Here is a 12,436-nt window from a genome sequence, read left to right as displayed (position 1 = left end):
AGGAAAAGGGCAAGAGTGAAGACAGAAAGGAGGGAGGTCAAGAGAGCAATCCCATGAAGTTGTGTAGGAACTCCTGGCATATCTCCGAGCTCAGCATGCATGGATCTGACCCTAAATAGACTCTGAGAAATGAGTCACTGGACAGATGGCCACCCAAGGCCCAGACTGAGTAATGGGCAGCACACAGGGATTGATTCAGATCGCACTGCAAATGCTTTGAAAACAGAACCAATATTGGAACTACAGGACACAGAAGGCAGGTCAGAATTTGCAGCCTGAGATTTACCTGGCTGACAGCCTGCTACACCAACAAACAAACAAATCAACATTCTCATTAGGATTTAAATAAGGCCCAAATATCCAAAATGTCCAGATATAATCCAAAAATGATTTGGCTTATAAAGAAGCAGGAAAATCTCAATTCACAAGGGAAAATATAATCAATAGATGTGAATGCCAAAATGGTACAGATGTTAGAATTGCCAAAGACTTTAAAATATCTATTATAACAATGCCCCAAGAAGTAAAGGCAAATACTCTTGAAATGAATAGAAAAATAGAAAAATCTCAACAAAGAAACAGAAGATATAAAAAGGAACCTAGTAGAAATTACAGACCTGAAAAATATGATGGAAATTAAAAATTCATTAGATGGGCTTAATGTAAGTCTGGAGAGAGAGAGAGAGAGAGAGAGAGGGAGAGAGGGAGGAAGAGAGAGAGAGAAGCAGACAGTAAACTGAACGGTGACAGATCAAGAGAAATGAGACAATTTAAACCACAAGCAAAAAGACTGAAAAAAAAAAAAAAGTACAGTCTCATGCACCTGTGAGACAGTGCCAAAAGGTCTAATGTTCATGTCATCAGAATCCCAGGTGGAGAAGAGAAAAAATGTGAAGCAGAAAAAGTATTTAAAGAAATAATGTCAAAAAATCTCCCAAATTTTGTGAAAGACACAATCTTACAGATTTAAGCAGCTCAGCGAACACCAAACAGGTTAGACTTAAAGAAATCCATGCTCAGATACGCCATAACCAAACTGCTAAAAACCAAAGACACAATCTTGAAGGCAGCCACAGAAAAACAACACATTTCACACAGAGAACAATGATGATGATATCCTGGGATCAAAAGAAGGGCAACAGATATGATAAATATCTAGATAAATACCTTAAATTATTTTTTCTCTTAAATTAAAAAATATATGTATGACAGATGAAAACAAAAATTATCAAGTATCTGGTATAATTAATATATATGATAACACAAAAGTGAGGAGGTTAAAGGGACTTATATGGCAGTAAGTTTTCTATATGCCACTCGAAGTAGCAAAATATTAATCCTAAGTAGACTGTGAAAAGTTATGTATACTGTGATTCTCAAGATCAACTGTTAAAAAAAAATTTACCAAGAGACATAGCAAACAACTGAATAATTTAAAATGGAATACTAAAAAAATCAAAATTTCCAAAATATGACAGGAAAAGGGAAGCAGTGGACTGAGAAACAGAGGGAACAAACTGAGAGCAAATAATGAAATGGTAGACATACATCTAAATACGTCAATATTTTCATGAAATGCAAATGGTCTAAATACACCAATGAAAAGATAGACATTGTCAGAATGGAAAATAAAACAAGACCCAGATATATGCTGTCTACAAGAAACCCACTTTAACTATGATATGGGTGGTTAAGAACAAAAGAATAAGAAAGATAGAACATGAAAACACTACTCAAATTAAAACCCAATCAAAAACCCAGAAGAGTTTTTTCTTTTGTAGATACAAAGATGAAAATGCCATTTAATGAAGAAAGGGTGTTTTCAACAAATATTAGGACAACTTGACATTTATACACAAAAACAAAACAACAACAAAGAATCCCCAAGAACCTTGTCTTAATCCCTTGCCCCCTTACAAAAAGTAACTCAAAGTGGATCACTGATATGAAATGTAAAAGATAAAACTATTAAACTCCTAGAAGAAAACACGTGAAAATCTTTGTGACCTGACATTGGGCAAAGAGTTCTTGGGTACGACACCAAAGAGTATGATCCATAAATGAAAAAAAATGATAATTGGATGTCATCAAAATAAAAAATTTATCTGCAAAAGCCACTTCAAAAAAGAATAAAAGTCAAGCTACAAAATTTATGAATCACATATTTGCTAAAGATTTGTACCTACCATACAGAAAGAATTTTTAAAACTCAATAGTTAAGAAAACAAACAATCCAATCATCCCACTCATGTTCACACACAAACCTGTACATGAATGTTTACAGCAGCTCAGTCCCCAACCTGACAACCCAAATGTCCTTCAACAGGTGAACTGATAAACAAACAGGAACATCTATAGAATGGAATACTACTCAGCAACGAAAAGGAACTGTTCTCTATCCTGATTGTTGTGGGGGTTATCCATGTATCCCACATGGATCTGTTCTGTATCCCAATTGTTGTGGGAGTTATATAAATGTATACATGTGTTAAAATTCATAGAACTATACATAAAAAAATATCACTGCATCTTAAAAATAAAATAGTAAGTGTTCAATAATATTAGCTTTGTTCCTTTTAAAAAGTGCCCATTTAGAAAGCTTTCGTGTGATGCTGATCGCTCAGTGCTTTGGGGGAAAAAATCTCTATCAAGTGCCTTACAATTGTTCATGTACTTTGACTTAGTAATTTCACTTCTGAGAATCTATTCTAAGAATTCAAACTTCTATCCCCTCCAAAGAAAACTATATACACAAAGTCATTTGTTGTAGTATATAATTTTATGATAGTTAAACATTAAGATATTCTATTAACTATCTACTCAGAGTTCCTTTCCCCTTATTATTAAAATATAGTACATGTACCTACTAAGAATAGTTTGTAAAAACAACATTAAAAAATGGTTTCATGATATTCAATGGAAAGACAGGATTCTTCTGCATTATGCTTTCAACTTTGTAAAATTTTTGATTTATTTGTATATGTGTAATAGAACCATATTTTTTCTAGTTAAAAAATTTTTTTCTTGGGGTGCTTGGGTGACTCAGTCAGTTGGGCATCCGACTTCGGCTCAGGTCATGACCTCACAGTTTGCGAGTTCGAGCCCCACGTCGGATTCTATTCTATTCTATAATGAACAAGGCTAACAATAAACTAAAAATTTTATTTAAAAAATTTTTTTTAATGTTTATTTATTTTTCACAGAGAGAGAGAGACAGAGCATGAGCAGGGGAGGGGCAGAGAGAGACAGGGAGACACAGAATCCGAAGCAGGCTCCAGGCTCTGAGCTGTCAGCACAGGGCCCAACGCGGGGTCGAAGTCACAGACTGCGAGATCATGACCTGAGCCGAAGTTGGATGCTCAACTGACTGAGCCACCCAGATGCCCCCAAAATTTTATTTTAAAAACTGATACCAATAAGCAATATTTATCTTGAGGCCTTGGTTAATCAAAAATATTAACAAAAATTTATGGGCCAGAAAGTTTATCACCATGCTATATTATAATAGTCAAAGTCTTCTAGACTTCACAAAAATGTCCAAAAATAGAATATTTGTTATCATGCATCTACATGAGAATATTAAACAGTCAAGAAATGATGGTAATAAAAGCATTTTTCTGAGTACATGGGGAAATGCTTATGATATGGTATTAGGTGAAAAAACTGAACAGAAAACTATTATCTCAGCTAGTATTGTAGGAGTCTGTGAGAGTGTATATGTGTTTGTAGAAGTAAATAATTGATGTTAAAAATGAATGAAATTCCGAAAAGCTTACCAAGATGTTATCAGTGGATATCTTAAAGACAGATAGTATTGATCTTCTTTATATTTATTTGCCTGTATTTTTTAGAATTTCCACATGGAGCATAGAGTATGTCTGTAACAGGGACATGCCTCATTCATGCCAATGGCCAATGGGGTAATGCCTTTCACAATCTGGGCCTCCCTGTGCCTCCCCACTCATCTCTTCACCTAGCCCTTTAAGCCCGTGCTCCAAGCTTACTGGACCACTCCTAGTTTCCCCAGGGCTCAGCAGGCCCTTCCCATGACTTTGCACGTGCACTTCCCTTGAATTGGCTTTCTCCTACCCACTTGGCAAATTCCTACTTAGTCTTTAAATCTCCAACATTATGTCCATACTGACACTTCCATGCTTACCAGATGACAATGTAATTTATCTGCTTCATATTTACAGCACCACCTGAAACCCTCTCCAAAAGACTGCAACAGCAGGGGTCGTGCCCATGCATCTGTAGCTTATATAGTTGTTGGATCATTTTGGACAGTCAATTATTTATTAAATAAATGCTGAATGAATGCCTCCAGGCAGAATTAATTGCTTCTTCACCCATGCTCCCAGTTAAATCATCCTCGGTAAACACATATTGAACATTGACTGGGTCTCACACTTCACAAAGCTCGGCTAGCATAGTAGAGAGCTTACCCCATTATATTATAGCCAGTTATACTCATATCTATGTGTATATACAACAAGATTGTGGCCTACTTAATCTTGGAACTGAGTCTCACTTTATTGCCAAGGCCTAACATAGGCTGGAGCATAGTAGATTCAATAATGTTTGTGGGGTTGAATTAAATAAAATTAACCAAAAAAATGTCCATTTAGGGATGTTAATGGCTCTTAATATCTTATTCAAAAATAGAACAATTAAAATGACTCTCACAGAACATTTATACTCATTACTTATCACTTCATTAGCCACAGTAAACTTCAGGTTCTGAACACCAAAAGTACCATGTTATCAAATTCTTAGTAAGGGATAATTTAACTTGGGAATTTAGAAAGAATTTCTTAAATCCCCTTTGTAAGAGAATAGAAATTATGAAATACATTTTCTTCTTCACACTCTGGACAATCTCAAGCATTTCATGGATAGGAAAAATGTTCAACACTCTACCACTGAAGGAGTTATTTATTCTTGACCTTAACTATGAATAATTTTACGTTCTTAAGTCTAGAATTCACAGTTCTCATATGTTATCTCAGCCAGCATAACTGTAGGTGTTTTTCTTATTTACAGAAATGCCTTATCCTTTATTAGAAAAATCCTTAAGCTATTTTTATATAGTGATTATTCCTGGAAAAAATTTGCTTTACACTTAAAAGGGGGCCATGGTGTTGATCGGGGGGAACTATAATTGCTTGAGATCCACCTGCAACGATTTCAAGTAGACAGGCACATCTCCAATTTCTCTGAATTATACTAAGATCTTATTTGCTATTCTTGTTAATCTGTCCTTATTTTTCCTTTACCCAGAACAATAACATTTATTTCTGCCTGGCCTCATTTATGCACAGATATTCAATTTAATTACAAAGATAATCTCACCGGTGACAGGGAAATAGGTGTAGAAAATTGGTCTTTTGGATGAGGCACAGCTGCTACATAAACAATTTTAGAAAAGCTTAAGATTTTAGAAAAGCTATTATATGAAAAGAATGCTTACTGTTTATTTATTTCAAGAAAATGATAAAGATTAAATGTGACCATTCCACTAGGTAACATTCCTTCCACAGGATTCCACCGGTTTCCAGGAAAGCTGACACCTGGTAAGTGCTTTGCCATCTTGGGTAAATACCACTCATAAGTCATCATCTATCAGAAAAATAATAAGTGATGTCATATTTTTGATATACTTCTTAAAAAAGAATCAAGTTGACCAAGTACAATGAAAAAGTTCTAAAATGTGGGTATTATACTCATTAAATATTAACATGATTGAAAAATATGAACAAGCACAACCGAGGTATTCGCCACTGACTACTCCTCTAAATGACTTTAACCTTGGATTTCATTTCTTAAGCTGCGCCTACTATTGGTAACCTAAGCACTTAGTTTGATCTTACCTGCATGCACTTGACGGACGCACTGGCCAGAATGACCTTCCCCCGTCTCACACCTAGAGAATGTGTGCCCAACTTTCAGACCAAGCTTAAGTATCACTTCATCCATGATGCCCTCCCCAGGTTCCACCGCAGAATGATAGGCTCCTATAGCACCTTGTACCTACCTCTGTCACAGCTCTTACACTACTCACTAGACTGTGAGCTTCTCGAGGGAAGGGACTGTATGTTTTCATCTTTGTGCCTCTGCACCTAGCACAGTGCCTGGCATTAAATGGTTCTCAGATTAGGTTTGCTGAAGTTGGAAGGTCTTTGGTGGCCAGGCTAGACAACCTGGGCAAGATACAGAGATGTGTCATTACTCGACTCTTTTGTTCATCCATTTACTCCAGAAACAAGTACTGCCCACCTACAATGAAGAAGATAAAATCCCTGCCCTTGAGAAGCTCAACGTATGACAATCTAGACCTCAAAGAGAAAAATTATCTGAATGTATCAGTATGTCCAAATTGTATATTCTCACATGGTCTTTTGATTAAAATAAATCATCAATATCAGGAAAAATCATTATTTCTTAATTTTATACTTAGTATATCCTTATCTATACTTTCATATGTACAGATTTACTTTTTTTTTTTAAAGAAAAGACTCCCATTTACACCTTCAAAGCTTTGCTTTCGTTTAGATATTACCTTTTGAGCAATTATGCTTATGTGTTACTTGCTTTATATAAGTAATTTAACTAGAGATGACAAATTAATTTTAATCTAGGTGTACATTGTAAATACTCAAACATACTTATTGAATTAGATCTTATGACCCAATAGTTTCAGTTCTTAGGGATATTAACATTAATTCAACACCTTCTATATGCTACAACCTTAATATTTCTCATTTAATTCTCATAGTAACCTTATTGCATAGTAATCACATTAGACACTGCTGGGTGCCTACTCAACAGCTAATACCCTCTTCTTCCTCACTGACACAATCCTGACTTTGACCTGGTAGTCCAGGGCAGCTCCATGCTTGGGTCTAGTCTTTCCCTTTTGCCAGCAAGGAGTTTAGGAATTAGCATATGACCCAATACTGATTAGAGGGGGGCCCTCGGGGTGGTCTGCTAGGGGCTTCTGGGGCACATGTTACTCTCAACAGAGAGGGGAAGAGAGGAGGTTGGCGGGGGGCAGGGGACGGGGGAGAGAGAGAGAGAAAGAGGAGGGGAGGAGAGAGGAGGAGAGGCACTTTGCTTCCTTTTAGGATGTGATGCTTGGAGCTGGACATTCATCAGTTCAAGATGGATGTAGAAAAGTGGGCCTGGAACACTGACATCACTTGAACTGCTTGTATTATCCATCCTAAAACCTCCTATCTTCAGACTACTTCTTACGGGAGATTAAACACTCTATAGTTTAAGCTACTCTTAGGTATTTTGTTTCTTGCATTCAAAAGCATCCTAACTTAAATGATGATCATTTCCATTTTATAGATCAGGAGACAGAAGCTCTGAGAGGAAAAATCATTAGCCCCATGTCACACATCCTGGAAGTGACAGAATGAGGACTTGAATTTAGGTCTAATTAACTTTGAAATCCACGCTTTTCAACGATATGACTGCTGTCCTAAACAGTATTTTAAAATCATGGTGGGATACCACATTATCAACTAATAACCTCGCTTTTGTCAGAAGCTAGGTTGAAGATCAAATTAATCAATTTGTGTACCTGATATAAAAGCAAACTGCTTACAAAAAATGTGTAATTTGCAAGTTTCCCCATATTTGCAAATCTGTTTATCCAGTTTTCTCCAAAAAATTCCAATTATTCATTAATTCAACAAAATTTATTAAGTATTGTGCCTACTCATTTGCTCAATCAAACTAATCATAGTATTAAGATTAGTATAAAGATTAGGAATTCTCTCTCCCTGATGACTGCACTAAAAACACCAGAGATAGATTTGTTCCCTTTTAGGTTATTTATGGTTTAAATTAGAAATCTTATAGTTTAAATATATTTCTTCAGTTCCGGAAGATTGTTTTTTTTTTTTTAATTTTTTTTTTTTTAACGTTTATTTATTTTTGAGACAGAGAGAGACAGAGCATGAACGGGGGAGGGTCAGAGAGAGGGAGACACAGAATCTGAAACAGGCTCCAGGCTCTGAGCTGTCAGCACAGAGCCTGACACGGGGCTTGAACCCACGGACCGTGAGATCATGACCTGAGCCGAAGTCAGACGCTTAACCGACTGAGCCACCCAGGCGCCCCAATTCCGGAAGATTGTTTTAATAGACCCGGAAATTTTCACAAGTCCTCTCCAAACATATTTTTGTCACAAGACCAACAAAGTTTACTCAAAATTCTATAGCAGAATTGGGGTTAATAATTTCTACTTAGAATGAAATGCTTACTTACCTGCAGTATAACTTATTTTATATTCAACCTAAAATATTTTAACCTCTGGACCAGTGGGCAGTGTTAATTTGAATGGCTGTGTTGGCCAAATATATTATTTGATTCTACCATGAAAAACATTAATTCTTAAAACATTCAGTTTAGAAAAGTTTTTTTAAATATTTATTTACTTTTGAGAGAGAGAGAGACAGAGACAGAGTGTGAGCAGGAGATGGGCAGAGAGAGAGGGAGACAGAATCCAAAGCAGGCTCCAGGCTTTGAGCTGTAAGCACAGAGCCCGATGTGGGGCTCAAACTCACAAGCGGTGAGATCATGACCTGAGCCAAAGTTGGACACTTAACCGACTGAGCCACCCAGGCACCCCCAAACATTCTGTTAGGTGAGAAGGAACCAATTCATATGGCTTATACATTAGTTAAAATAAACAAAAGAACATGATGTATATTCTATCTAAGAGTTTTCATGAAAACTGTACCCATCCACTGTTAAAAAATAGTTTAAAAAATATTTGCTTTAAAGCGATTACTGTTACTATATTCTAAGTATATTTTTCACATACTTACTTCCTGATCCACTAGTGAAATATCTGGCCTCAGTCCCTCGCAATAATGCATGTAACGGAGAGAATTCCCTGGCAAATCTCCTCTGAGTAAGATAATTGCATCATGAGGCATAGAGGCTAGAAGGTTCTTTGCAAATTTATCAATAACATAGTTCGTCCTTTGGTCACAAATGCTAAACAAAAGAATAAAGAAACATTAAAATAGCAACATACTGCTACAGTTTGAACAAGACTGAATTTATTTTCTGTACCATTCTTTTCCCATCACGCACTCTACATGTAGTGTTTCAAAGTATTCTAATTTACATCTTTTAAGAAGATAAATATATTTGAAAAAAGAACACTATCATCTGAAAGAAAACTGATTGTGCAATTAAACAAAAATCAGTGGACTGCTTTACTTCTGGAATTTATCATTTCTATAAAAAGGGAATCGGTTAGTGCTTAGAAATAAGTCCTTTTTTCCCCCCTAAAAACACACCCAATTTCACTAAAAAGAAGTAAGTCTTCTGATTTCACTTGTAATTCAAGGTAATGTCATGTCGACTTCATTTAGACCAAAGGACTTTTCAGAAATTAAAAGGAAATCTACCAATTTCTGGCATAACTTCGTATGACATTGGTCTGACTCTCTTGCATGCAAGGTTGATCCTTTTCACCACTTCCCCCGCACCATAGTCTCTTCTCTCCTTTCTAGACTGAGAACTAACTCATTAGGGAATGACACCAACAAGAAGGAAGGGAAGGAACAGCTGGTTGAGTTGTTTACTTCTCTCCAGGCATTTTTTGCTATTGCCAACAACAGCGGTACAACTCTTTTCAGTGACGGAGTGGACTTTCTAACTTCAAAGAAAACTGGCATGAATTCTGAGAGCTTCCCATGAAAAAAGAAATAGACTACAAGAGAGTAAACGCATCAAAACACGGAACAAGCAATGTCCTTCCTGTTATTATCAGGTCTGTTACATTTAATGGTTTGGAGACACACAGTCTAAAGTTGAATCACTGGGCTAGCGTCACAAAGCAAATGAACACTGCTAGGAACAAAATATTAACCCTTGCCTTTGAAACTGCTGCAACTGCTTCCTGCTAGGATTCCCTACTTCGCAGGGTGATGCTTCACATTTTGCCACCTAGTGAAGTTGCTATCTATTCCATTCCCTTGGGACAAATACAAGAATCAAAACAAAATAACCCAGCCTTGTACAAGCATCCCTGATGTCGAACCTGGATTGCCCTAAAGACCAGAGTCAGGAGGAGATTGGGATAAAACAAACGTGGGAAACATGTGGGCTTTGCAGACCCTTGTTAAGCTAGCTATGGAGTTGTGCCTGGGACACACGTCCCCTTCCCACCAGACCTCCTGTGAAGCAGCCTTCCCAACACTGGCTCTACCCTGGTATTATAAAGAACATCAGTTTTTAAAGTTAAGTTGAAAGGGGACATTTAACCTTTTAATCATTATTTTTTAAAGGCTTTAAGTATATATGCATGTATATATGTATGTATGTATTTATGAGAGAGCAGGCACATGAGTAGCAGAGGGAGAGGGAGAAAGAATCTCATGCAGGCACCACCCCCCAGCACAGAGTCCCACGCAGGGCTCAATCTCACAACCTGAGCCGAAATCAAGAGTTGTACCTGAGCCACCAGGTGCCCCAGAAATTTAACCTTTTAAAATACCAATCAGTGCACCTGGGTGGCTCAGTCGGTTAAGCGTCCGACTTCAGCTCAGGTCATGATCTCGTGGTTCGTGGGTTTGAGCCCCATGTCAGGCTCTGTGCAGACAGCTCAGAGCCTGGAGCCTGCTTCAGATTCTGTGTCTCCCTCTCTCTCAGGCCTCCCCAGCTCATGCTCTGTCTCTGTCTCTCTCTCAGAAATAAATAAACATTAATAAAAAAACTTTTTTCAATACCAATCAAATCTCACTATCATGAAACTCCAGTGGACTCTTTCCACCTCTGTAACGGTTACTCAACGCTGATGGAAATAAATGAACTATCATCTAAAACGTGGACGTCTCTTATGTTAGACTGAGGTTTTCATTGGCATGGTTATCAAACAGATTTTTAAAAGTACATAGAAGACTAATGCATAAGAATGAAGAAACTTTTAGAACTTCAATGATTTCAAAATAATTAATATTCACTGCTATGGAATGAACTAGAAAAGGGCCAGGTGTTACTCAAAAGATGAAATCTTTGAAGGATAAAGGGAATTATTTCAGGGCATACAAAAAGGCCCAAATGCCTTTACTCTCCATCCAAGTGGTATTTAAAAAAAAAATTTTTTTTAACGTTCATTTATTTTTGAGACAGAGAGAGACAGAGCATGAACGGGGGAGGGGCAGAGAGAGAGGGAGACACAGAATCGGAAGCAGGCTCCAGGCTCTGAGCCATCGGCCCAGAGCCCGACACGGGGCTCGAACCCACGGACCGCGAGATCGTGACCTGAGCTGAAGTCGGACGCTTAACCGACTAAGCCACCCAGGCGCCCCCCAAGTGGTATTTTAGATCATGGACACATCACGGACGCATCCTCCAGATCCTACAAAGTCTCTCTAGGGCTCCTTGGGGGGGAGGAAAATATACAACTGGTTGATATGTGCCACCCAAAGCCTTGCTGGCAACGCCCTGAAACTACGCATCAGTCAGGCTGAGATTCTGTTCAGGCAGAAGCACCGCATCCAGACCAAGCCGTCTCACTCTGAAAACCAGTGGAGGTTACAGGTGCAACAAAGTCCGAGGATCTAAACATCCAAACGTCTCTTGTTTGGGTGAGACTTTTCATAGAATTAAGCATGTGTTACCTGAAATTAGAATATATTTGGTACATTATAAAAAGCGTTGCTGAAAGCCACTCCAGACACTGAAGCCCACTGGTGTTTAGCACTCGGTTGCTCTCAGAAACTAGCGCGGCCAAGCCGACGCCGGCGAGCACGGCCACCACAGCATTGCTCTGCATCCAGAATCTTTCTACCTGTGTAAGAGACACAAGAGCAGCACGTCCGGCTGGCTGCTTTATGCAACCAATCAGGCACCTGTCGACCTCAAAAATACACCGCGTGTGCCTAGCTGCTTAGGCCTGCTGTCACGCAGGTCTTGTTAACTGACTTTCCCCAATCCGACTCCACGTCCCTCTAGCTTTCAATTTTCAAATATTTCCCCTTTCCCGTTTGACACACGAATCTCCCTTTTTGGATCCACACATTCTTTTCAATCCCGTGGCCTGCGCCTTGAACTCCTGCCACTTGTAAGGTGGAGGGGGTGGAGAAATGCTTTTGCTTTGCTCCTGATGTCTCCTCCCACGTGGGGAAGCTCCACCAATGTAACACCCCTCACTTCTTTCCCAAGGGGTGCAGGCACTGAGCTGACGGGGGGGGGGGGGGGAGTGGGGGGAGTCTGGGAGCTGAGGGTGGGTCCGCAGAGCCCTCCCCTTTCCTCTTTCTCTTGGAAGTGATCTGCCTACAGGATGCACCTGTCGAGGGGCAGACTCTGTCCCTGTGGCGCCAGTGGGGTGGGTGTGGGGTGGGGAGGGTCTTGCCCTGGACAGCGCTGCCTGTGACTAGTGGGTGGGTCTGTCCATTCCAGGATGTGC

The 12,436-nt window shown here is 38.8% G+C and overlaps 1 protein-coding gene across 12 annotated transcripts in view; it reads right to left on the bottom strand.

The window, feature by feature from the left end:
* TMEM260 (transmembrane protein 260) overlaps nt 1–12,436 on the bottom strand; it is an 89,357-nt gene that overhangs the window by 33,636 nt on the left and 43,285 nt on the right. For all 12 annotated transcript variants that reach the window (XR_008299421.1, XR_008299422.1, XR_003422495.2 and 9 more), the window contains 3 exons: nt 11,649–11,818; nt 8,841–9,012; nt 5,471–5,619 (listed from right to left, as the gene is read on the bottom strand). Coding sequence is in view for 9 of the 12 variants with exons in the window: in XM_027065782.2 (XP_026921583.2) it covers nt 5,471–5,619; nt 8,841–9,012; nt 11,649–11,818 (491 nt within the window). In the remaining 3 variants the exon portion in view is untranslated. The remainder of the gene's footprint in view (nt 1–5,470; nt 5,620–8,840; nt 9,013–11,648; nt 11,819–12,436) is intronic.

The sequence above is a fragment of the Acinonyx jubatus genome, chromosome B3 (assembly GCF_027475565.1).
Source record: "Acinonyx jubatus isolate Ajub_Pintada_27869175 chromosome B3, VMU_Ajub_asm_v1.0, whole genome shotgun sequence".
NCBI lineage: Eukaryota > Metazoa > Chordata > Mammalia > Carnivora > Felidae > Acinonyx > Acinonyx jubatus.
Note: the sequence above shows the minus strand (reverse complement) of the source record. Positions and strands in the feature narration are given on the sequence as shown.